At 43.8% G+C, this 27,275-nt stretch overlaps 1 protein-coding gene across 1 annotated transcript in view; it reads right to left on the bottom strand.

Moving 5' to 3' along the window:
- Positions 1-10,147: 10,147 nt before the first annotated feature.
- The window catches only part of Mybpc1 (myosin binding protein C1), a 78,226-nt gene continuing 61,098 nt past the window's right edge, over positions 10,148-27,275 (bottom strand). Inside the window, exons 25-35 of the mRNA XM_041676213.1 lie at positions 26,447-26,500; positions 25,383-25,550; positions 23,672-23,760; positions 22,040-22,235; positions 20,086-20,225; positions 17,335-17,494; positions 16,570-16,706; positions 14,324-14,510; positions 12,704-12,762; positions 11,507-11,549; positions 10,148-10,409 (exon numbers count right to left, since the gene is read on the bottom strand). Coding sequence (XP_041532147.1) covers positions 11,544-11,549; positions 12,704-12,762; positions 14,324-14,510; positions 16,570-16,706; positions 17,335-17,494; positions 20,086-20,225; positions 22,040-22,235; positions 23,672-23,760; positions 25,383-25,550; positions 26,447-26,500 — 1,196 coding nt within the window. The 3' untranslated portion in view covers positions 10,148-10,409; positions 11,507-11,543. The remainder of the gene's footprint in view (positions 10,410-11,506; positions 11,550-12,703; positions 12,763-14,323; positions 14,511-16,569; positions 16,707-17,334; positions 17,495-20,085; positions 20,226-22,039; positions 22,236-23,671; positions 23,761-25,382; positions 25,551-26,446; positions 26,501-27,275) is intronic.

Raw genomic sequence — 27,275 nt, 5'->3', positions numbered from 1 at the left:
CCTTCAGGCAAGCTTTATTTATTAAAACACAAATAATATAGCACACTCTAAATGCCCAAGCCAGCTTTGAGTGCTCGTTATACATCTGTCCTGGTATTTTGCCCTTTGTAACCTCCTTCAGGCCAATGTACCTGGGAACACAGAGATACGGCCAGGTGACTTTAAGAGAGTAATGACAACCCTTAGAGCCAGGATAACAGGTTGTTTCACTGATGGATTTGTTTCTCCAGTCTAATCTTTTATCAACATTTAATTACAAAAGACTTTATAAATTCTTGTAGCAGTAACCTGAATATCGGGTGCAAGAATAGCAATTAATTGGGACCCACAAAACTAAAGGCAGTTTCTTTTAGACAGCTAATACAAGGAGGCGTACCCCGAGAGGTCCTAGGCACCCTGGTCTCACGGCCAAACTTTAGTCCCCTCTCTCTCCCCAGCTTCCTGGCACACAGGAGACTGTAGATCAAACTTTTGGCTTTGGGGTGCATATATTGGCCTCAAGGTGCTTCTGTGGGCATTTGGATCCAGAGAAAAGATCCTAGAAATAGACCTGGATACGGTCTATAAGAAAGGGAGGCACGAGAAGCAAGCCATTCTCCAAGCGGGAATGTCTGCATGAATGCGTGGGCTCCCTGACTTGTGGGGAGAAAGCTAATACTTGAGGATCCCAGCGTGAAACTCTAGAAAATGCCGAGATCCTTCCTGCCAAATTCTAGCAGTAGACCCATCCAAATCTTTCCCAAGGAACACACACGGTTAGCATGCGAAATGCCACGGCAGTCGGTTTTACGCAGTGATGGGAATGGGCAACAGAATGCCACATAGATGCCTAAACCACACATACGGTGCTTTTAAAAGATTTTAGAGCGCACACCTTTAATCCCCAGCACCCAGAAGGCAGAGGAAGGTGGATCTCTACGAATTCAAGGTCAGCTCATCTCTGTGTACCAACATTACACAGAGAAGCCATGTCTCGAAAAACTAAAAATATTTTTTTAAAAAAACTTAGTATTTGAATGGATAGGCCCGGTAAAGTAGATCGCTTTCTCAACGTGGTTGGACGTTATCTGCTAAACTGAGGGCTCTAGGCGCTCCTAACTCTCAAGCTCTCCAGCCCAGGGTGCAATTTATACCATCAGCATTCTGATTCTTACGGGTCCAGCTCTACTACCGACTTTACCAGGTGCTTACCCTGTGGAGGGAAAACTACGGGTGCCCAGTCTCCATAATTCACAATCAATACCTTTGGACTCAATCTCTTCCTAGAATCCAGTCACTTGTCTGTCTATCTAATTTAATCATCTACCTCGTGTTGGTTCTGTTTGTCTGGGCATCCTAATACAATAGGCGAACTTCAGCCTTGGAAGCCAAAAGAGCTGAGCTCCACACTGCTTAGAAAGCACCTGTTTCTGAACAAACCATGCCATCGCCTGTGTAGGTTGAAGACCAGCGGCCTTTCCTTGCCTCTTTTCCCCAAGCACCAGGAAAGAGCACAGTTGACCAGAGGACTCTGGGCTTTATCTCCGTTGAAAATGTGGCACTCCACCCCCACCCTGCAGCTGCATTTGCGGCAGCAACATGCGTCACCAGGTGCCCCCTAAGGAACGGCACGGTTTTTGCTTAGAGTTGAGAAGTGGCGGTGATAGGCACCCCCTTAAAGGTCCAAACCACTCGGATCGCTCCCTTCTTCCCTCCATCTCCTGGTTTCTCGATCTTGTTCCCTTTCTCTGTCTTCTTCGTTTTCTGTGTCTCCTAGTCTGTCTGTCTGTCTCGCTCATATCCCCACTCCCAGACAGCCTTCCACCCTGTCCTCCCTCCTGCAATTAACCCCTTGTGTTAGATCAGTTGTGGTATCTCTTAGCTGCTCACCTTGGCAGGGACCCAGAGGTACCTTTTCTGGCCCTTTATCCTTTCAATCACCACACGGGATAGAGGCTTTTTCAATCAATCTCTCTAGTTGCTAGGGAATTCAGGGTCACATTTGCTATAGAAAAATAACAGGGCAGTGGTGGTGCAAGTCTTTAATCCCAGCACTTGGGAGGCAGAGGCAGGCAGATCTCTGTGAGTTCGGGGCCAGCCTGGTCTACCAAGGGAGTTACAGGATAGCCAGGGCTACACAGAGAAACCCTGTCTCCAAAAACCACAAAAAAGGAAGGAAGGAAGGAAGGAAGGAAGGAAGGAAGGAAGGAAGGAGAAATGAGGTAATATATCCGGTCCTGTACAACGATTCTAACCGATGTATAAATTACATTATCCTACTTTGAATTGGTGTATGCACTCTGGCCCTTCTCTGCTCATATGAACCTAAGTTTCTGAGTTTCCCGCTGAATGTATCTCTGCGCATAGCAGGCAGGCACTCCATAGCTCACTTGGTGAACTGAGTATTGTCTCCAAATTCAACTTCAGTGTGAATAGTGGAGAACACATTGCCTCCTTTCAACATTTCTTAGACCTAATGGGCATTTTGTTACTTTCGTATCAACTTAGACAACATCCATTAGGCTTCCTTTTAAAAGAAATCAGTTCAATTTTTTTTTAATGAATCCGCCCCTCCCCTACCCAATTTGGTAAATTTCCATGGTACACAAGTTTTCTTCAATGGAATGGCACTCAATGCTAACTAAACTGGTGGCAGCGACAGCTTCTGATGCTTTTCGCCCTCCAGAGAGTTGCCTTTCTCTTCCTTGCAGTTTTGCAGCGTCTAAGTACTGTTTGTATGAGGAAAGATCATAGAAAGGCTGAGTGTACGATATAATTAAGAAGGCTAAGTCGTGAGTGGAGAAGGAAATGGGGAGAAAGCTTTGCAGTCGCTTCTCAGCTGTGTATAGCTGGGCTTCCGAGACTTGACCATGAAGTTGGTCAGCAGGAGGCAGCCAGCTGAGCCAGCAGGCAGGGTCACGCTGCTCCCCCTGGCTACACTGAGCCAGCAGGTAGGGTCACGCTGCTCCCCCTGGCTACACTGAGCCAGCAGGCAGGGTCACGCTGCTCCCCCTGGCTACATTGAGCCAGCAGGCAGGGTCACGCTGCTCCCCCTGGCTACATTGAGCCAGCAGGCAGGGTCACGCTGCTCCCCCTGGCTACATTGAGCCAGCAGGCAGGGTCACGCTGCTCCCCCTGGCTACATTGTCATTTCTTTGGTGCACACAAGGGGTTCTAGTCTTCATGTGTTTATAAGTGAGTCAGCCTTCGTTTGTACAAAATATTTTCGTCACTAATGCTCAGATAGCTTTCCCAGCGTGAGGGCTAGCCTTATGCTGATGGCTAACTTCATGGTTAAAAGTTTAAAATGACTGAGCTTATCAAGAGAACTATGAAGCAAGATTGGACTTCCAAATAGGAAGGGCTGCTAAGAGTTCATTTTTGTAATCGTCTAGACTTGTACAACTTTAATGATACTGTTTCTGCTTCTCTGAGCAGAAGCTTGCTTTGCACAAGATGACCTGCTTGTACATAGACAGAAAGTCACTGTATTCTTTGCCTTTAAAAGCCCCTGACTGAGGAGGCTGGACACCGAATTAAGTCCCAGGTCTAGACCTGGCATCTATACACGAATAAAAGCCTCCTTTGTTAAAATTCAGTCATGGTGGTGGCACACCTTTTAATCCCAGCCCTCGGGAATCAGAAACAGGCGGTGAATCTCTGAGTTTGAGGCCAGCCTGGTCTATGAGTGAGTTCCAGGACAGCCAGGGCTACACAGAGAAATCATGTCTTGAAAAATCAAAAAAAAAAAAAAAAACACCCAAAAAACAAACAAACAAACAAAAAAACCACAACCACAAACATGGCCAGACTGGTGAATATCTGGTGAAGAAGGACGTCATACCCATAACATTTGGAGCTTGTCTGAGATTTAGACATTCAACCAGATTCACCTTCTTTTTCTAACTGTTCTTGGGACCCTGGAGGCTCGTCGAGTCCTGGAAGGCGAGAAATCGGACAGGTCTAGTGTTTGGAGCAGAGTTTTCAATGCCTAGGTTGCGGGAAAAGAGGCATCAGAAACCCTCCGGAGGTGTAGGTAAGGATCCTGTTTGTCTGTGGTCCGCATCTGTGGGACTAGTGGAAAGGCTGGATGCAGCATTAATTCCTGAGTCGGAGGGAACACCACTGGCCCTTGTGGGAAAAGCTAGGTGGCCACCAAATATTTGTTTTTGTGCGGTCCACCCTGACCATGTCACTGTCCTGTCTTTTTAAGTTACTGTTTGATGGATTTGTGCTTCTGGTGTGTCCGTAAGTTTGTTGCAGGTGTTGCAGAACCGAGCGAGAGAGGGAGCGAGCTAAGAGGGTAGCAGAGCTACAGCGCGCTGAGCGGCGTGCACACTCCACTCTGGCTGGTGGGCGCTCCGCTCGCTCCTGCAGCGCCCTCTGTCTGTAGCCAGGGCTCAGACATTTCTTATCTCTAAGCCTTTGTTTCGCTTCACTCTGGTCCCTTCTACAATCTCCGGTTTCACCAGGACGCTGGGGTCTTTTAGGTAGGACTAATATTAAAATGTTGTCATATGCTGTTATACTTCAAAGAAAAGATGGCTCTGGAATTGGGCTACAGCCCCCTGCCCCAACCTCTAGACCCAAGCATGCTTGTTTGAAAGTTTCCTCCAAATCTCTGTCCTGTGTCTCTCCGCCACCTGACTAAGTGACAGAGAGAAGAGGGCCGAAACAAAAGGAAAGACGGACTGCTCCCTGTGGGGCTATTGCCACTCATCGCGGGCTTTTCAGGATTTCATTTAATTCTCTAAAACGTTTGTTAAAGTATGACTCTCATCTCAAGATTTGTAAGACGATAATGTAAACTTTCTGTACGTCAAGATCTGAACATTTATTGGGTGTGATTAAGGACTTGTAAAATTGGTAACAAAATGTTAACTGAAAACTTACAGCAACACAGTTGATGGTTGAAAATTTATACATGGGTAATCTTAATGTATTACAGCATACTGTATTCAACTCTTGTTTAAAATAAGTGGATTTTTAAAAATAACAGCGGGTCTCCAAGATATTTTGGATTGGGCTGGATTTTTGTGTAGTGATTCTTGTCCACAGACTAAAAATAACAGATGAGGCTGGGTGGTGATGGCACATGCCTTTTATTCCAGTGCTCAGGAGGCAGAGGCAGGAGGATCTCTGTGAGTTCGAGGCCAGCCTGGTCTACAAGAACTAGTTCCAGGGCAGGCCCCAAAGTTACAGAGAAACCCTGTCTCAAAAAACCAAAAAAAGGATGAAGACAAAAATCACAAAAATGAGGCTTATAAAAAAATTAGGATTTAAAAGCAACCTATGTTTGATAACTAGGAAATTAAAACTATACTTTATTCATTTCTATGCAATGGAAAAATACAAATAGAAAACTTTATACATGGGGGAATATAGGCAATCCTCTACAAATTTACCTTTGTAATGGTCTTTGACAAAATGCCTGAAAAACCAGAATTTTATTTGGCGGGGAGACAACCCTGAAAAGGCCATGCCTGTTAAAAATGTAAGTTTTATTCCTCAATCAAAGTAGTATAAATGTGGTTTGTTGACTGTGTTCAGTAACTCTTTGCTTTTAAAAATACAGCTAAAGAATGGGTCTTCTAGATGTCTGTCAGGTTTTTCTCAGAATGATGTCAGCTTTCTCTCAGAATGATGTCAGCTTTTTCTCAGAATGATGTCAGCTTTCTCTCAGAATGATGTCAGCTTTCTCTCAGAATGATGTCAGCTTTTTCTCAGAATGATGTCAGCTTTCTTTCAGAATGATGTCAGCTTTCTCTCAGAATGATGTCAGCTTTCTTTCAGAATGATGTCAGCTTTCTCTCAGAATGATGTCAGCTCTATCTCAGAATGATGTCAGTTTTGTCTCAGAATGATGTCAGCTCTATCTCAGAATGACGTCATGGGTTAAACCAAAATGTTTGTCCTTGAAAGTTCTCAAAATTCATTGAGTCTGCAAATGACACCGGTGGCCTTCGACATATTCTTCTAGTAATTTTGCCAACTCTAATTTTCACTTCAAAGAGAAGGCTATTGCCAGACGCGTACCTGAGCTAACAGAATATACCAGCCGAGGACCCTGAGGACTAGGCCTGACAATGACATTTAAACGGATCAAGACAGAAAATGCTTGCAGAAGCAGAACCGAGTAGGAAAGCTCCAGAAAGGAAGTTGTCTCAATGAAACAAAACACAGGTGAATAGAAATTAGCTTGAAACTACATGTAACTTCATTAAGATTTAGCTGTTTTGATAAACTGAGGCATCCAAGAAACTGTGATATTCTATAATAATACACTATGAAGGGATCAAAAAAATTTTAAGGTTCCCAATCTCTCTGTGAACTTTATTTATGGTTTTTCCAAAACTCCCACTCTCTCTGGGCTGCATTTATGATTTAACGTTTTGTTTTGATACTAAAAGAGCTTCAATTCAAGAATTGTAATTTTTAAGGCTATTATTAGGATATGCAGGTTACTAGTCATGTTATAAATGAACAAATTCTTTAATGTGCTCAGAACTATGCCTATAATCACACTAAGAACAGATGAGATGTGTTTGTCAGGGAAAAGCTTTATTTACCCCTCTATATATGTTTTCAAGGTTAAGCCTAAAACAAGCAAAGTTTATTTAAAGCCAGATAAACTTAATCGATGAACCTCAAAAACTTGTCAGAGACCTGCTGAATATGGTGCTTAAAGTATTTAATGAAAAGGGCTTCCCATGATAGACAAAATGCCAGCTTGGAGTGGCAGTCCTAAGATTTCCTCCAAAGAAGAAAGACCAATCCTCCTGGATTATGGTAAAGGCAACCATGGGGAAAAACTGTCCCCTGCCTCACCCACCTCACGACCCAGCGGAGACTGTGGACAACTGGGATACTAGAGAACCCACCGCCCCTCTTTGCCTCGTCGAGGTAGGCCAGTCTCCCAAGTTCCTCACCACAGCAAAGTGTCTCAGATCTTTGGGGTCTGGCAGCCAAAGGCTGGTGGCAGGCTAAGAGTTAACGTTGCCCTGGATGACCACTGGAGACTGAAGCCATTCTGCTGCCACTGATATTACCGAGCATGACCAGGAGACTGGGGTAGTAGGGTCATCATCCAGGTAGCTAGGAAGTCTCTGTCATGTCATTGATAAAGAGGCCACCCGGTCTGTACTTCCTGCTCGAATTTTCCTTCTCAGATCCCTGATGATGTTGAGGGCTAACCGTAGCTCTACAGTTTAGCAGCTGCTGCCTGGTCAAGGCACTGCATGTGTGAACACTGGGACTTTCTTTTTCTAGAGCTCCTAGGTCTCCAGGTGAGAAAGGCAAGCTCACAAAACAGGCTTCAATGGAACTATTTTTTTTTTTTTTTTTTTGGCCATTCCTCTATTTAAAAAAACTTGCTTTGCACTGGCTGCTCTCAAATTTGTGTCTTATGGTAAATGATTGAATGGAAAATGGAAAAGGTTTGAGGTTTATGTAAGTTGTAAGGGTCTGAGAAAATAACTAAAAAATTAGTAATAAGACTGGAGAGATGGCTCAGAGGTTAAGAGCACCAGCAGCTCTTCCAGAGTCCTGAGTTCTTTCCCAGTAACTACATGGTGGCTCACAACCATCTGTAATGAGATCTGGAGCCCTCTTCTGGCCTGCAGGAATATATACAGACAGAACACTGTATTCATAAAAAAAAATCTTAAATAACAATAATAATAATAAAAATAAAATTTAGAGACATATATGATGTTAAGACTTCAAAGGATCAGAGTGTTAGCATATTAATCGATGGAGTTCTGATGAGTTATTAATTTGGCTCTGGTAAAGCATTGACTACTGTCATATTGACAAGGTCAAATTTTAAAACTTCCTTTGGTTGTTTTCTAAGTATCGACTAAAAGGTGCTTCTCGTCGTGCTAAAACATCTCTTTCCAATCTACCTATCTGTCTGTGTGTCTACCTATGCCTATGTCTATACATCTATATCTATACAGTCCTCTGGATAGAGGAAAGAATGTTAAAGCTTTTAATCCAAAATCATTTTTTGAGCCCCCACTCTTTCACTATGACTCAAAGGCGCTGGTCTACTGCTTTTTCAACATTTTGGATTTCTGTAAGCTTACTAACAGTGGTAATGCTAATATATCTAAAGTGCTTATCTCTTTTTGTAAATTTTAGGCTCAAATGTAAACTTCAGGGAATTGCGATGTGGTCGGATGGACTCCAGAGAAGCTCCTCTGTCAGTCAACAGCCTGAGCTGCCCCACCTACTCCTTATTCTAAATGTAAGGTTTTTCCTAAACTTTAATTTCTGTCCCCAGTCTACATCTGTCCCAGGATATTTCCACTTGACAGACACCATCTGGAGATCAGTGAAATTGGACTTCCAAATGTTGAGGAATGCTAAGGGTTAATTTGTCTGGTCTCTTACAACTTTAACACAACCCATTCTGCTTCTGTGAGCAAAAGTGTGCTTTGCACAAGATGATCTCCTGCTTGTGCGTAGACAGAATGTCACTGTGTTCTTTGCTCTTAAAAGCCCCTGGCTGAGCAGGCGGGGTGCTGCAGTTGGGAGTCCTGGGTGTAGACCTGTATAGGAGTAAAAGCCTCTCCTCTGTTAAAATGTATCCGTGGTCAGACTGCTGAATCTCTGAAAGAGTCCAGATGCCTAACACTAATGAGCCCAGATGTTTGCATGGGGACTGTACATTATGACAGTCAGCTCTTCATGTCCATGATTCAGCTGCTAGCATAGTGAAATTATTCAAAGGAAAATTATGTCTGTGTTGAACATTTGGGGGTGGTGACTTCCGCCCCCCTTGTCATAATTCCCTGAACAATAGTGTAACAACTATTTACTTAGCGCTTGCATAATCCTTTTGGCTTATTTTATACTGTAGAAGTCCAGAGGTGATTTGAGGAATACAGGAAGAATCATGTAGATTAACGTGAATACCATGATTTTGAATATAGAGAACTCGAACACCTGAAAGTTTTAATAGCCACAAGGAGTCCAGAGATACCTAAGGGGCTGAGAGACAACTATTATTTTGGAGTGACTGGGGGTATAGGAGCAAGGCTAGTAACAAATATTAATACCCAGGAAGGCAACATCACCAAGTAGTCAGAACAGAAAAAGAGGGAAGCCATCATAGTTTGACCATAAAACAGTTTTCTCTTGACATGTCCAGATGCAACTACAGCCGCCCAGACATCTATTCGTCCCTCCCTTGCTGAGCCCAGAGGACGGCTCTCACACTCACCGTCATCTGGAGGGGAGAGGAGGAAGTGTCTGAAAACATCCTTACAGGATGCTGTGGGGGTATCTGCAAGCAACAATTTACTCAGCCTTGGGGGAAACAAAAACAGAATGTGCGTGTGCGTGTGTGTGTGTGTGTGTGTGTGTGTGTGTGTGTGTGTGTGTGTGTTGGGGGGAGCGTGTTAGGAGAACAAACAATAAAGATGGGTGCCACGCACTTCTACCCCCTTCACCAAAACTCAGGAAGAGTGAAGAAGTTGCTAACACGACTATGGAATTGTTATATAAACGTTTATCAACAGCTAGATTTTTAAAAATGGTTGACTATCACTAGGACTGGCTGCTTGGGCAAATAGAGCGGACGTTATGGGAAAGTTTGGTAGCACCCTGGCCCCGAGACTTTTGCCTCGGCTCTGTCTGAGAACCCGACTCCTAACTTATAAGCAAATACTGTGCTATTTTATTTTAGCACACGTACTGCAGATTCATTGGGCCACTTACTAGGTACAGTTTCCTTCTTTTTTAACTGAAAAAAGAAAAGTCTGGAATGTAAAGTGAAGACACCTTTTGTCAACTTTAAATGGAGAAAGAGGGTCTAGGTTCTCGTGTCAAGTTGGCCTGTATGAAACAAGTTTGATTTAGAAAAATTTATTAAAGCCATATTAGTGTTTCCCACCTGTGTCCCCAGTACTCTGGGGGCTGTAGCAGGAGGCTAGCCGCGAGTTTGAGGCTAACCTGGAGCACACAGTGAAAAGTCAGTTAAGAAAGATGGGTTTTCAGGATTCCATTAATGGTGTGTTATGTGGGAAAGAAGGGCATTTAGGGACACTGTTATCAACTGAGATAACGGGCTTCCCTTATTCTACAGTTGGCTTCTTAGTAAATGGCGACGAACTGAGCAAGACTGTAGTGAGCAAAGTGTGACAGCAAAAGAGATTTCGTTTGCTATTTTTAATCAAGCAATCTGTGCAAACAATCTTTTTCCTTTCTTCAAGGCTAGGCGGAGAGGAAATGACCACACTTGGGGGCCTACGAGAAAACCAGAAAATGCTTTCCTTCTCAACCAAATTTCAAAGCAGTGGTGTGTACAGAGGCCATGCCCAGCCCTCAGCACTCCTCAGGATTGCTTGACTGCAAGTCCCGCAGATAGGAATCAACTATGTTTGGAGGCACGCCTTGCAGGAGGAGCCTGCAGAAGGACAGCCCGCCTAGAGAAGACAGAACAGAGAAAGGAGAAGTTAAAGACGTCCACACGGAAGATGACCTGACCGAGAGAACGCTCCTGGACTAGCTGCCTGCTGATGGGGCCGGTTTTGTTCTTATCCCACTCACTCAGTCCCTGCTGGAAATCTTCTCCTGGCTTGGGTACATTTAGAATTTAAAGTGCTGGCATCTCAACAACAGGAACAAATCAAGTCCCGGGCGGACCCATAGCAATTTATCCCCTCTACTGTTGTGAGCCTTGGCTTAAATTCCTAATGGTTTGAGAGTGCATTGCTCTTGGAGAGGGTTTATGAGTCCCCTGCAAAGGATGCACAGCTTCCGACTGAACGGCTGCAGGTCATCCCGAGAGCCACTTCCCAATTCCTTAATGCTCGGTTTGATTACGCACAGAATATTCTGATTCAAGCACATTGGAGAAGACAAATGTTTGCTTTAACTTCGGCCATCAATACAATGTGCCAAAACTAGAGCCCATACCTTCTGAAAGCGAGAGAAATGCCAACTAGTTTCTTTTACCTACCTTTGGAACTCCTGTTATGTATTTTTAAAAACCAAAGTATCACTTAAGAGAAAACCCATGAAACCAGAAGCCTGTACTACCCTTTAAATGGATGCTTCCCTTCTTGCTAAAAAAAGAATTCATGAGCAAACAGAAGCAGCATGCTGTTGGAACAATCTTAAAACTTCTTTAATGCAAATTTGAGAAACTCATTCTCCTCAATAAAAAAGAAAACAACCAACCACATCACATATTGGCAGCAATGATTCCACTTATAGACACGTCCATTCCTTGATGCAAAGAAGTCAGAATGCATGGGTACCACTCATCTCATGGGCATCACACACCCGGATTCATGCTCTACCACATTCCACAACTTGCGGCATGTCAAGGAGAAATGGGGCGAGGGATCAGTGTTAGACGTTAATTCCATGACCCAGGCATACATACAAGTTAAAACTACCAAGTTAGTAGGTCCTGATTTCATTGGATTACGAAATGAAAATCATGCCATACTCCACAGGCCTGGTATGGCTTATGACATTCATAAGCTTCATATGCTAAGACCATATGAAAGCTTACCTTAGGTGACAACAGACATTCAAAAATCCTTACTGTGCTACAACTAAGGAAGAGAGAGAGAAAGAGAAGATGTGAGCATTAATACAGGGCTGACAACAAACTGGAGGTGGAATTACGGCCACGATTATGATCAGGTGATCTCATTAATCCTTAGTCGGGTAAATGACAAAGGAAAAACCGAGGGAAGGGTGTCACTTCAAGAGGATCATTAATGCATATAAAATTAATAATACACAAAACCACTTGGCTAGAATAGGTGGCAAAGCTAATCTGACTTGTGAATATTTATGGTAAGAGCTTCCAAACTGTTAGCTTAAAAATGCCCTACAACATATATATATCGTGTTTTTCAACAAAAGAAAAACATAGACCATATTTAAAAATGTTAGTGTTCATATATATATGTTGAAATTCCAAAAGGCAATTATCAGGTGTAAATATGAAGCTAGTGTATTTTATAATACTCTGTTTGGGACCAGTTGTATGGAACTGGTCTAAGCAAGTCTTCACCTCAAGCTCCAGTGACTGTTGCTATAACCTACAACAGTTCAAAGGCAGAACGCTGCTATTTTATTCTCTCTTTAGTGCTGATAGTAATCTAAATTCAGAAAGCAAATACCATACATTCAGCACAGGATATCCAAACTGTCCAGTATATAAACAGGTTAGATACTCTACCAGTGGATTTGCACTAGGAAAGTCTTACATAGGAGAGTCTCTGGTTATGCCCGTCTTTGTATCCTCCATCACAGAGCATGCTCCCTTCACAACTTAGCAGGTGGGAGGAGCTCAGTTTCTGAATTCCATCATGAATATAAGCTCCCTCGGCTGGAAACTATCTTCAAGGACCAACCTATCATTATACACTTGAAAAGCAAAGACATTAAGTAAATGTCCTTATTTCCAAAGGGCTTTTGGGTAGCCATACATAAAACCAAGGTTTCCTCAAGTGCCGCTTTCTGACTCTGTGTTTGGGGCCAGCTGGTCTGTCTGCTGATCAAAGGTATTAGCTCTGCATTAGTTAATATCCTCGGATAATTTGCCTTCCTCGCTCATGGCATAAGCACGGTATGCCATGAGCGTCTAAGAGTCACAAAAGCGAACGAGAAGCTCAGGCTTTACATGCAAAGTGCGTTTTCATGTAAGAGGAATGGAACGGAAAATCAAAATATCCAGGGGGGTGGGGACGTCGTGAACCTGTTGCTGCCCCTCCAGGGAGACTGGCTGTCCAGGGGTATTTACTCCTTGATATATCACTGCAGAATTAGAATATTTGGACCGTGTTTATTTATGCTTAGTTGACATTCTTACCCTTTAATACGCAGCTTAACTCACTTTAAGTAACCCCTTAGCAGATAACAATCTGACGACAAACAGTCTCACCTATGCTTTTAGGACCAAAAGCTTTTATCAAGTGAGAAATCACAGTTGATACTTCATCGTGATTTGTTTACAAGAGAATACATTTTCCTCATTGTGAAGTTCAGTCCACTCAACTGACTATAAAATTACTAAAAACTGTAACATCCACATGCATGATATTAAATATTGAACCACGTAACGACATCGTTTTTTGCCCTTATCATTGTCACTTTCAGGGCATGACTGAATGACAATTCTTTATTTTGCTTTTTGGATGATGTTAGAAATTTACCAATAATACCTTGAAACATTAAAACTAGAAATTTAGAAGCCTGATGAGTCGTACGTGTGGCCTAAATCATCATTTCAAGCTAAGTGTGGCGGTTAAATTTGTAAGGGCTTTCTCGATAGTAAGCGGTGGAGGTTTTTTAATGAATATCATTGGCCCCTATGCTTAACATAGAAGTATTTCTCTCAATTCTGGATTACCGTATACCTGAGGGCTGGCAAAATTTGTAAGAAAAGAAAAGTTAAGAGCAGGCTCTTGATCAAGACGTGTCTTATGTACTATTAAAGTAAACAGGAGAAAAAGGGTCTTTTAAAAATACCGTAGACATTTATCATGACTATAAAATACATATTTACAAAGCCAACATTTCTACTTTTAGGTTCTAACTGCTTCATCATAGACAGACAGGAAAAATAAAGCACTTTAGTTATCAGTGGATAGAAATAAAATAACGAGAGAAAACACATTAGGGTCATGTCTGGTAGCTCATGGTGGCCCAAGGTAGGTTTTGATTGTTAAGAAAAACTTTAGAATAAACTACTGTCAATTTGTAAGATGACAATCTACGCTAAGATTTTTTTCTCCTAAATAAATCCTTATGTGTTTTTCTTGGTTTGCATTAGTTGTGACATTTCTTAAATGGAATATAAGCCTATAGAGGAAAACTCTTTAGTAATGTTATACTGTAGGTAAGCTGTATCCGACACATGTCAAACACTAAAGTAACAGTACTGCTATATATGCATATGCGTGTATATATATGTATATGTATGTGTGAAGTTTCTCAGATGACTACAACAGTGTGACCTGCTTAGCTGCAGTTTCAGTAGAGAAGCGCTTGCGCGAGGCCTCCATTTACAGAAGGACTGTCACCAAAGCAACAACGCCTTCACTTCCCTCATTCCCACAGCACCGCCCACCTCCATTTCACTGAAATCCATGTTCCTTTCATTAACAAGAATTTTTAAAAATGCCAGAACAAGTTAACCCAAATAGTCACATATCCTAACAAAAGGCACAAGTGAGCAAGTAGACGGGCCCCTTCCCCATCAATCCTGACCAGTCTTGGCATCTGGCCAAGTAGCTGGGATTTGCAGTCAGAGTTTCTGCAAGCCACACCCGCTCCCTTTAACGCAAGCCTAGAGAAGAGATCTTAGGTGTTGTACCTTTCACCTCCAGTTTGCACTCAATCTCCACGGTCCCCAGGTCGTTGACTGCTTTGCAGCAGTAAGTGCCTCCGTCATAGGGGCTAGGCTTGCGGATCTCCAGGGTACAGACTCCTTGGTTGCTGAACATCCTGTATCTTGGGTCATCTACGATAGCCACTTTGTTTTTCATCCAGGTAATTTTGGGCTGCAGGCCAGATTGAAGAAACTCAAGTCAAAACCTGTTTGTATGTGGCATAGGAAGAGCCCCTCCGACCCAGGGTTTGTATTAGCAAATTAAGAGCCCCTCTGACCCAGTAATGGGATTTGAAGTATGGATTAGAAAGAAAGGACTTCTAAGAAGTGTAGACAGCTACTTGGGTCCTGTTTGCCCCAACTTCTGTTCCATTAGCGAGAAAGCAATGTGCACATCAGATCATATTGTGTGCCTCGACTATACATGTTCTTTATTCAGTTATTTCTGGATATTAAAAATTGATCTATAGGTTTGTGATATGAGTTCCTAACAGAGTGTATATACTGGGTATTTTTCAGAGAATTCCCAAACAGTGCCACGATCATCTGATTGTCTCCTCTTTCCCCAAGGAGTCTCCAGTTCTTTGCAGGTTGCATGGGCCTTCTCAACATGTCCCCTCCCCTCTGACTTCAGTGGTCCTCCATTCAGTAACACAAGATCAGCAAAGACCTAGCCACCCAGGATGGTGGTTCTGTGCTCCTTGACCCTTGACCTACATTTGCAGTCCCTGGCCGCCACTTTCCGCCTACTCCTTCCCTCTGGAGAGTTCTCACCCTTGACATGCTCTCTCCTTCTCTGCAGTTATTGCTTTGTCTCCCTCAGAGCGGGAGTCTGAGCACCTGCTGTCTGCTTTACCCAGGTCTCTCTCTCCCTCTCTCCACCTTTCAAACAAGACCACCCAGAGGCTCACGTTGCTACCGTCCTTCCCCAATGCTATTGCTTTCCAGAACGTGAGCTCTAAAGGGTGGGGTAGCACCTCTGTGCTGAGACTCCCCAGCTGAAAGCCGCAGCCTGGGTCTTCCTTCTAAACTCGGGGTTGACATTTCTTCATGCCCATGTGGAAGTGCCCGCATCACATCTAGTTACCCGTGAATTCTGTATCTTCCCCCATGCCCCTGCTGGATCGTCCCTTTGACTTCCCCAACTGCCCATGACATGTGCCTCTGTTACTGCATTTCATCCTATCAGAGTTTCCAGAATTTGAGAGGGCTTTCTCTTGGTGCCACCTAGGGACGGAGGCCACCATGGACCACATTTGTTAACTGTTGTGTTTAAACACCAGCAACGTGAAACCTGAGAACCTTTCTAATTGTCCCCAGTTGACTGGGATCACCTGGTTCTAGCTCCCTGCGCCCTTAGCAGAGCACATTTGATATTCTGCCCTGAGTGTTGCAGGATTGGGTCACACCGTGAACTCCCAAAATGCCTTATTTACTGGAAAAAAACGGTTTCTAGTTGTAGTGTGGCTCAGTACTGACAAACACCTGTAATCTAAGAGCTTGCTGCTGGAATATTGTGAACAGGAGTAAATGCAGTCTACCATAAATCAAGAGGCGGAGCAAGCAACCAGTTGACGGGAAGAGAACATGGGATTATTAAGAAAAAGAGTAAGAGGGAGTCAGAAGGACAGACAGACAGAAAGTGGAAGATACAAGTAGAAGTTGGAAGGCTGCTTTATCTTTTTACTTTCCATTATAACATGGCAAATATAAAAGGTTTTGAAAAGGCAGTGGAAGAAGGGGTTTTCTGGGACATTGGCTGAGGAGGAGCATCAGCTAGGTGCTTTCTTGGCCTCTCGGAACTAGCAGACTTTCACCCTGGGATCTGGCTCCCAAGTCTTTATTGGACTTTTGTTAAAAACAACACCTGAATTTTCATATGACTGTTAGGTGTGTTAGAGACCTCTTGATGAGTCAATATTACCACCTCATTTTTCCAGGTAAAACAATATCCCATCTCCTTACCTCTTGTTTTTTTCCCCCTGTGATTTTGTTTCTTTAGCGGCTATCCATTAGTTAATAAAGACACATACCATGTTCGCTTCTGCTAACTTAAATATTGTAATTACCCACAATCCCCACCTTTCTTCACTCCTCCCACCCTTGGAAGATACAAGTAGAAGTTGGAAGGCTGCTTTATCTTTTTACTTTCCATTATAACATGGCAAATATAAAAGAGAGGTTTTGAAATCAACTCTTAGATTTAGGTAATTTGATAGTAAACACAGTACCTTAGGGTTTCCTCGGACGCTGCAGTTCAGGGTGGCGTTGTAACCAGCGATGGCATAGGTGTTGACCAGAGGCTGAGTAAACATGGGGGCCTCTGTGAAATCAAAGTCTTCATATACGGGATTTTTGTAGATTTTACCTTAAAAACGAATATTGAAAGATGTTTAAAAATAGAAGTTGGCTTGAGAACTATTATTCTTGGCATCCTTTACTCGTGAGTAAAACTTTCTTCAGCTAAGAAAATCACAAGCAAATGCCACATGGCATTAGTCTCAGGGCACACATGAGCCAGTCCCACCTGAGGTGCAAGGCCAAGAGGTCAGGAGATACTAAACCTAGTCCTGAATGGATGTAGTTGTCGTTCTGAGTGTCTTGATCAGAAGTGTGTCCTAGTGTAAAAACGGCCGTGAAGAACTTGAAAGTAACTGAATGAAAAGGTAGGCTTTAGCTCCGTTTCTCTAGAGCAGGTCTCGTGTAATGCTACATTGAAGGTGTCGACAATAAACAGAGACCCAAGAAATGTTCCCTCTCGGTGTGACACCTTCCATGTGTAGACCCAGTGACCAGACACTGGGACGAATTGAATTGGTAAAATCTATACTAGTGTAACTCCCCTAGAAAACAATTACTACAGGATTGAAACTTCACTCGACTATCGTTGCCATGACTTCCCAGGGATGCTCATTGTCACCTCCTTTCTCCACATCTCTCATCCTCTTCCACTGAGCCAGCCAAGGTGTCCAGGCGTCGGTCAACCCTCAACTCACCGTCCTTGGCGATCACCGCACTCTCCTTCGTCATCGTGGCGTCCTCGCTGAGGCCACACATGTTTTCAGCGAAGACCCGGAAGTAGTATTCGTTCCCTATGACCAGCTCGGTGATGGTGGCATTGGTGCGGTGGTAGTGCTCGATGACCGTGAACCATTCCTGAGGGGGGAAAGCCATGATTATTGGGTGAAAATTGCCTATTGATTGGAATAAAGAGAATGTGCCATTAATGAAAACAGCACTAATTTCTAGGCTGAAGGCAATGACAATATACATTTAATATTATATGACTTATCTACGGTTGTCTGCAACTTAGTCTTCATTTGCACTTTAGATTCATATCACCTACTGCCGCCATCTTGATATTTTTCATAGCTGCATCATGTCTGGTATCTATTTATCCACCCATTGATCTATCAGTCTTTTATGGGACAAAATATAATTGTTGAATGTAAGCAATAATTTATTAAGAGCAATAGTTGAAAGTAGATCACTAGAGAAAAATGAATAGTATCCAATAAATTTGCCTTGCTTATTAATTTAGGTTATTCTAGCTATCACTTTATCCCTGCCTGCTTCTCTTGCTATGCTCTCTGTGCCATTTCGGACACAGCTTATGACTTTAACTGGGATGCCTTTCCCTCATACCCCTTATTAAATTACACACACACACACACACACACACACACACACACACGTTTGCTCTCCCAGCTGCAGTGAATACACCATTGACATAAAGCCTGCTTTCTCTTCTCCCCGCACAGAGCCTATGGCAGTCCCTGGCACCTAGCAGGTTCAATACACAGAGCAAATACTAAATATTTAAAGGACAAGTGAATGAATAAATTAAGACACTTTAAAAATTTCTGTCCTCACCATGCTACAAACTAGAATTTCAAAGCTTCCTTGTTTTAAAAGGAAAAGCATTTCCCTTGGAATTCTCAAGGCTATTATTATCTAGAAATTTTGAATAATTTAGTACAAAAACATAGTTATGTGTTCATTTATTCCTCAAAACTCTTTATGTAAATCTTTATCCTAACTTTTTTATATTGACTTATCATTTGGTTTTTATGTTTTTTATCTTGCCTTGACTGTGAGTGCCCTCAACATGGGAATTATCTTTCTTCCTTTCTTTTATTCAGCTGCTACAATGGTGCTTAACACACAGTAAGAGAACAAAAAAGTGAACATTTGGGCCCACAGACTAGAAACAACACAGGTGGGAGGCCATGGGGACTTGGTGAAGACTGGCAGCTGTAGGCATGAAGAGACGGGGTGACCTTGTCCCCTTGAAGAAGCATTGGTAGAATTAATACCTTTTTGTCCCTGGTTCTGTTGTTGCTGAAACTCAAGAGAAACACAGGGGTGGGTCAGAGGTCACCAGGCAGACTCGGTCATGTGGCCCGGCAGCAAAGTCCTGGCCCCGCTGGACTTGATTATCTTTTTTTTTTTTTTTTGGTTTTTCAAGACAGGGTTTCTCTGGCTTTGGAGCCTGTCCTGGAACTAGCTCTGTAGACCAGGCTGGTCTCGAACTCACAGAGATCCGCCTGCCTCTGCCTCCCGAGTGCTGGGATTAAAGGGTGCGCCACCACCACCCGTTGACTGACTATTTTAAGAATAAACTGCTGTGTGAGTATGTTTGCCTGAGGTTGTGTGCAGACTGCAGACTATAGAATGGCCCTCTGTAGAGACTCTGGTGCCTCTGGGTTCTCTGCCAGTATCAGGACCAAGACCCAAGAAAATCCTCACTGCAAAACAAGTCTGAGCTGTTCAGTCCTTCTTGCAAGGTCATCCACCTATCGGGCTAGCGCTTCGGCTGTTCAGTTTGATGAAAATGTCACTTGAAATGCCAAATCTTATTTTGTCATGTAGCACTTAGGGAAAAAAAAATCCATGCTAAAGAACAGTTTAGGGAAAGAAGTAGTTTGAAATAGGACTGTCTTTTCCACGCTGGCCCCTTCTCTGAAGCCAGTATAACCTCATGACCCAAGTTCTTGCTGAGCTTGAAATGGTAATGACATTCACTAGGCTGTTTTATCACGAGGACGAATGTTCAGACATTCCGACGTGTGTCCAAACATTCTCCAGTTCTTCCACTCTCTTACAGGTGGAAGTGGGAGAGTCTAGCATACAGTCTTATTCAGCATTAGCACAAACATTCTGCTTCTCATCAAGTCATTGATTCTTTCAGAGCCCTGATTCCTCATCTATAAAACATTATAACAAACCATTATTCCCAAAGGGTTGCATCTTGAGCACATTAGGCTGGTTTCTTTCTCAGAAACTTAGCGCATGATGTAACTTTCAAAATTTTTCCTTTATAACTGATGTTTATTCACTTTTAAAATTTTTGGTTTTAAGCACATATACCATTTGACATTTATTCCTAAAGAGAAACCATTTCATGGTGAATATTTATTGAATAAGAATGAATTCTGTTTGCATTTCGCCACCTGCTTTAGACTATCTTAGCTTTAAATAACCAAGCAAGATAAGTATCTGAACCTCCATTTTAAAGATAAGGAAATGGGGACCAAGAAGGTCAAGGGACTGCTCATGCACACGTGGCGTAAGTGGCAGTTCTGGTGTTTAATTCAGCTCTGTGGCTTGCAATGCCCCCCCTTGCTGGCTCAGCCTCGTGGCTCCTCCACACTCCCCACAGGCTCCGCCAGAGAGACCTCAGGGCATCCCCATTACCTCTGACGGTGTGACTTGGCCCCTGATGTTGAATCAGAAGCCAGACTCACCATGCTCTTCTTGTCGGCCTTCTGGATGGTGTAGCCTGTGATGGCGGCATTGCCGTCGTCCTTGGGCGGGGTCCACGTGAGAGCGACATTCTCTCCCCACACATCTTCGATAGTCACAGCTTGGGGTGGCCCTGGGCGGTCTGTAGGATGGATTCATGCCGTGACTGTAAGCTCTATAGCGGGCACATGAGGATACCTTAACACGTCCCTTTCCTCTTACAGCCTCAGTCACGGCGTCTGCACAGGGCCTGTGCTTCCTTCATCCCAGACAGGGCCAAGGGTCTCATGCTCCTCCTAGCTTAGAAAACCCCTTAAGGTTTGGCAAGAGGAAAACAGTGCTAGGTTCAGAGAACTCCAGGTTTCCCAGAAGAAGGGTTGACTTTAGTTCCATGGCTTTCACTTGTGGGTCACGACCCTTTGTGGGTGGAATGACCTTTTCACAGGGGTCACATATCAGATATTTACATCCTAATTCATTACAGTAATGAAGTTACAGCTATGAAGTAGCAACAAAACAATTTTATGGTTGGGGGGGTCACCTCAACATGAGGAACTGTATCAAAGGTCACAGCATTTGGAAGGTTGAGACTCACTGCTTTAGTTAGAGAACCTCAAGTCCCAGCAAATTGACTGGAATAAAAAAAAATGACTGAGAACAAGGCTTCTCTTAATTAACTAATTTTTATTGTTTGGTGTTTTAATTAGACATTAAACTCAGCATTCTCCTGCCTTAGCCTTCTGCACACTGGGATCACAGGCATGCATCACTCTGACGGACTCTTAAATTCTTTCCGTGTGCGTGTGTGAGTGGCTTGTGTGTGTATGTGTGTATATACATGTCAGGGGTGGGGAGAAATACACAGTGGTGAGGAGGGTGTCACGTGTTCTCACTCTCCACCTTACCTCTTTGAGGTAGAGACTAACCCTGAACTTGGAGCTACCGGTTTTCAGCTAGACAGGCAGGTGGTAGCCACAGCACATAGCAATCCCAGGATCTCCTTTAAACCCATTGCTGGGGTTATACGCGTGTGCAGGACCATACTTGGCTTGAGGTGTGGATGCTGGAATCCAGCGTCAGGTCCCCACGCCCCATAAGCAAACGCTCTTGCCCTCTGAGCCATCTCTTCAGTCTCCTAAGTTTATTTACTGACAATGCAAACATTACAGAAAAGCTTACGCTGGCAGGCGGAGAGCTGTGCGTAAGGATCCCCACTCTGTCCCCTAATTCTGAACAAAAGCTAGAGCTAACTACTGATTACCTTTCTGTGGGCACACTGGCACAAGTCATCGCCTCGGTGTTTAACCGTCTGCTGATGTTTCTTTACCTTAGGGAGACGTCGTCTCTCTCCATTCAGACTGTAAAGCTGGTTAATTTTGGGTGGGGTGAGGAGCGTTTTATATGGTCTAGAAGCCGCTATGGCTCTTCAGCATAAACCATACTTTATCATGAGGAAATCAGAAAGTGGAAGCGGAGAGAAGTGGATATAAAGCGATGCAGACGGAGCTCACTGAAAGTGTGCCGTTAATTCTCTGGCCCACACGTCCCTGCTTCTCCCAAGGTTAGTACATTTAGTCTACGAGGGTTATTTTGAAATACTAACAAATCGTACTGTTCTTACTGCTTATTTCTTTTTTTCAAATTGTTTATTTGCTTATTTGGTTTTGGTTGGTTGGTTTTTGAGACAGGGTCTCTTGATGTAGCCCTGGCTGGCCCGGAACTTGTTCTGTAGTGGGTGACAGGCTGGCCGCGAACTCACAGAGATCCTCCTGCCTTTGCCAGCTGAGTGCTGGGATTAAAGACGTGCACCACCACTGCCTGGCATCTCTTTTTTAATCTTAAAAACACGTTTGAGTAGAACAAACTTCGCACATTCCTATCTCTTTCCTAATGACAAAGACCAGTAGTCTCCACCCTCCTTAGACAGAATGTTCTAGTTCCCTCCCTAAAACCTACCTACGATCTGGATGTCAATCGAGGCGTTTTCCTCGTACTTGTCCACTTTGACCTGCAGGTCGTACTTGCCCGAGTGGCTCCTCTCTGCTTTCCTAATGAAGATGATGGTATCAGTCTCGGAGTTGCGAATGTTTATTTGATTCTTATCGATTTCCTGACCATCCTTCTTCCAGGTCAGTTCCGGTCTTGGTTTGCCCTAAAATGAAAGACAGAAAGGTTGAAGGGGAGAAATGACATGGTCTTGAGGTTGGTTTTTTTTTTTCCATAACATCACAAGAATGACAATGGCCTAACTTATCCTAGGCAATGATGGGAAATGCCACACCCTGACCTGGTGGTGGGTGAAACTAGGCAAGCAAGACCACTTCCAGCTGCTTGCCTTCTGTGTGTCGGCTATAGGACCTTCATTATCCCCGCAATCTACACATGGGTAAGTATCATTATCCCCACTGATTTGGAAAGAGGGGTTCATCTATTTGCCCAAAGCCTTGGAGTTAAGAAGCCTCTAGAACAAGTTCTCAAAGGCAGATCTGCCAGACGCCAGCAGGGCGGCGCTCAAGAGCATGTGCTCCGGGACCCTGGAACCTGAGCTGCACTACTGACCACTTGATAAGGTGTGACCTTGGGAAAGTTGTTAAGATCTCCGTGCCCCAGTTTCTCAATCTGTAGGACAGGGACAGCAGTAGTGACTACTTCACAGAGCGGTTATGAAGACTACAGTCTTCTGCCATCAGCATGTGTGTTTAGCGGTATCAGCTGAAAGGTAATGATTTTCTTCTGCACTGTGGCCCCCTCTCAGTCCAGTCTAGAGTCTCTCTAGCTGCTTACACAATAAATTATAACATTATAATCTTATCTATAGGCGTAAGTTTCAGGGTTTTTAACTTCTGAAACAGGGTCTCATGTAGCCCAAGTTAGCTTCAAGCTCCCTGAGTAGCCTAGGATAGTCTTGAACTCTGAACCCCTCACTTTTCTCTCCTAAGTACGAAGATGACAGGCATGCACCTCCACGCCTGGCACAGTTGCTCATTTGACATAGGTATTGTGATGCGGACCAGCTATCTTGTTATTTGCTTTAAACTCACAGAAGTCCCCCTGCCTCAGCCTCCTGAGTGCTGGAAATACAGGCATGAGCAAGGTGTGTGGGGGCCAGGGGGGAAGAGGGAAAGGGAGAGAGACCTAAGTTGATTATTGTATTTTTTTTAAAAAGCCAAGTTAATCTCATAGACTGTAGACTCTTGCTGGAATGATTATTTTACAATGGACTTGTAAATCAGTTAGTGACATCACAATTTCAAAGTAGATTCTGTTTGGGAGCCATTGTGGAAACAAAGAGAACGCTGTTTGGTTGGATAAAGGAACCTGACTGCAGACACTCAGTGTCACAGATTCTTCCAGCATTCCTTTGTCTCCTCTCTCAGAAACTTCTGCCCCACCTCACCCAGTCTCTAGGCACGATGAGGTCTCTGTCCTGCAGAATTTAAATCCGACAGGTTTATGGCATTCTCCATGGTTGACCAAACCTTTCTGGGGAGGTCTGAATCACGATGAAGTTAAAGGCTACACCACCTCCCTCTGCCTTTTGAACACTTTAGCCCCGGGAAGACACAGTGAGAGGTTTCTGCCCTTTACCTGGAAAGGAATAACCAGATTGACAGCCTCTCCCACTCTGCGGATGTACGTCTGCTTCAGGTGCCTTGGGATGCGGATCTTCGGCGGCTCTGGGGAAGGGTGGAGAAGCGTAGGTGTGCAACCAGTCTCTGAAAATGCCCTTGCCCAAGTGGAATGGCATGGGCTCACACCACTTTCACACAATTCTGATGTTTCTCTAACAGTGTATTTAGCAAATTTGGTCCAAACTGTTTAAGTACAGATATCTTTTTATTTATTTTCATTTATTTGTGAGGTTTTTCGATGCAGGATTTCTCCATGTAGATCTTTATTTTTAAGATGTATGTTTAGGGGGTTAGAGAGATGGCTCAGCACTTAGGAGCACTGACTGCTCTTCTGGTGGGGTCTGGCTTGATTCCCAGGTCTTGCAACTGTAATCCAGTTACAGGAGACCCAATGCCCTCTTCTGGCCTCTTCGGATACCAGGCACAAGCATGGCATCCTGGCATACATGCAGGGAAGACCCTCATAAGCATAAGATAAAGTAAAGTGATATAAAAGAAAGCACGTAAGTGCTCAGAGAAGTAGAAGGCAAGCAATCCCCCTGTCTCAGCCTTTCAAGCAGCTGAGACTAAGGGCATATAAAAGGATGATCACCTTTTTTTTTATATATCCATTGATCATTGGGAAACAGTTACTATATAGAATTGTGAGATCTTCTAGATGCTGATGTTTTATTGTATAATATTTTATATTTATTTCTTTGTTGATAGGACCATAATATTGATCAATATTTGTAAGTATTCAGAAGCTGTTGACGCAAGTATGCAAGCCTGATGACCTCAGTTCAACCCCTGAAACCCACGTGATGGAAAGAGAAACCAAGCTTTGAAAGGTGTCCTCCAGTCTAGAAAAAAAAAAAAAGCTATGGACTCAAAGACCAAGATTAATACAGTTAACATTTTTTATGTTAGATCAACAACACTCTACGGCAAAACTGAGCCTTCTCTTTAACTATGAGCACATGGCAGGCAGTTATTGCAGCTCTGTGGATCTGACCTGATTCATGCAAACACACTGATGCCTTCATTTACACTATCAGGGCAGACATTAGTATGTTGAAAAGGCCCAAATGTATCTATGTCACCATGTAAATGGTTGTGACCTTGCAGACCCACTTGAGCTCAAGGGCGGGTGCAGTTCCACTGGAGTTGGTTAAGAGAATCTGGCCAAGTCATTTAGCTGGTCTTCTGAGTACCAAATTATAAAACCCAAAGCTGACCTCCTAAACTGCCTAAAAATCAAAAGAATGGCAGTAAATTTTAAGTCGGGGATGTGTGTGTGTGTGTGTGTGTGTGTGTGTGTGTGCGCGCGCACACACATGCAGAGGTCACCCTTGGGTGTCATTCTTCAAGACAATGTCCACCTTGGGCTTTTGTTGTTGCTTTGTTTTTTAAGGTGGGAATCTCACTGGCCTGGAGCTGGCTGATTGGCTACACTGGCTGGCCAGCGTGCCCCTGAGATCTTCCTGTGTCTGTCTCCCTAGCATTGGGAGTACAACATATCACCATGCCTGGCTTTCTTACGTTGGTTCTGATGATCAAACTCAAATTTTCATGCCTACAGGAGGGCTTTACAGTCTGAGCCATTTCCCCCGCCCTTGAAGGAGATTTTAAAAGGTAAAAGCAAACAGAGGAACAGGCAGATCAAACGCGAGAGCCGGTCCACCCACCTATGACTTCCTTCACGAGGATGGGCTGAGAGTAGTACTTGGGCTCACTCGCCCCAGCCGCGTTGATCGCCTTCACACGCACGAAGATCTTTGCATCCGTGGGCAGACCATTGATGGTGAACTTCGTCTTGTCAATCAGGTCCGTGTTTGCAACGATCCAGTCCTCGGCTAAAACCAGTTAAAGAAGAAGAAAAGGAGCAGGAACAGTGTTTAGCGAGAGAAGCCATCCCAGGCCATCACCACCAACTCCAGCTTAGCATTTTATTTGTACTTAAATCCTTCAGAAGAAAGTGATGTGGACTATATTCAGGTTATGACTATTTAAATACCTAAAAAAAATGTCCCCAGATGACTAACATAAACAACAGGAAGAATTAAATTAGCCTCTGTTGTTTCTGAAAAAATAAAATAAAAACCTCTTGCTCAGGAACAAAGTGCCTCGAGTAAGAGAAAGTGTTCCCAATAATCTTGTAGTAGCTTTACTCCAAACTTGGCTCCATACTGTTTGATTTAATCCTGATAGTTAATCCTAGATAAACTTTAGAGTTCAGAAAGACAGGACATTGCCCTTCTCCTGAAGGAAAGGCATTAATCTTGCCATGTGGTCTCTGTTTTATCTCAGCTGGCTTATTATTATGGAACCTTGGTGTGAGCATAAAGACTCCGAACATTTGCATTCATGAAGAAAAGCCAATTCCGTTTACACAGAGGAAAGGAGGCTCATGACCTGATATCGCATGAGTTAGCACAACCCTTTCCTTCAATCAAAAATTGGGTTTTCTTTTCCAGCAGTTGGTAGCTTTGTCTACGCTCTTATAAATCAAAAGATTTTAAACCCAGCGTCTAGGATATACAAGTATTTCAACTTCTAAAAGTCTGAAACGACCACTGGGAAAAGAGAAGTCTGGGACCCCCAATGAGAAAGTCACCCCTTCCCACCCCAACCCTATGGACTTCTGTGTGGAGGTGGTGGGGGAGGTCTTTCGTGTAAATGTCAGGTCATGGAACATTCCCAGATACGGGGCAGAGAGTAAGAAAGTCGGAGAGCGCCACAGATACTTTACCTGGTAGATCAATCGCAGCCTCCCCATTCTCATTAGACTGTTTGGCTGATGTACCTTTGAGAGTCCGTCAATACATTAATTAAAGACACCCACTTTCACACCGGGAGACTATCGTTATCATAATCAGCATTCTCTGTTAGTAAGTATGCAGAGTATACAAAGAGACCTATCTTCAGGGTAGTGACGCAAGAGACCAAACGTGTTAAGGGGAGGCACAGCTTCCTCTCTGGAGCCTGTGGGTTTTGTCTACAGGCACCTGCCCCAGAGAAGAAAGGGTGAAGAAAAGAGAAGAGGAGAGAGGCTAGGATACCTCCACAGGCGGGAAGAAGAGCTAGAGAGCGAAACAAGACCTCAAAGGAAAAGGAAGAGTCAGTTCTGGAATCCAGGAGGAGCAGCCTGTTCCTCTCCAGTCCCCCAGGGAACGGGATGCTCCCACGGTGGGGCTCCTTCCCCAGAGCTAGGAGGACCCTTTAGCACTGTCTTACCAAAACTCAGCTGTGCCTTAACACAGTGGAAATGGAGTCAGCCCCGGCAGCTCAGGAAGCAGCCCTGGTTATCATGGCAAAGAATGCTGTATCAAGAAAACAAACTAGATGTTCCTATGTCCCTGTTCCATGTGAGGGGCTCACAGGATGGTTTGGGGCTTGTTCCAGTGGTTTGAAACAATGTACCTATTTTTTGGTACCAAGGAGATGAGCTGGGGTAAAGGGTCCAAAGTGGCTGCCTCTGGGAGCCTTGGCCTCCCTCTCTCTTTTTCCAACCCTAGCAGGACTTGTAGGAAGGTTTGATATCTTGACGGCTGAGAGGGCATGTGGATGATAAAAATTAC

This window comes from Microtus oregoni, unplaced genomic scaffold (genome assembly GCF_018167655.1).
Source record: "Microtus oregoni isolate MIOR12 unplaced genomic scaffold, Mior012 000001F_ref0000356, whole genome shotgun sequence".
Taxonomy (NCBI): domain Eukaryota; kingdom Metazoa; phylum Chordata; class Mammalia; order Rodentia; family Cricetidae; genus Microtus; species Microtus oregoni.
This window is presented reverse-complemented; position numbering and strand designations above follow the sequence as displayed.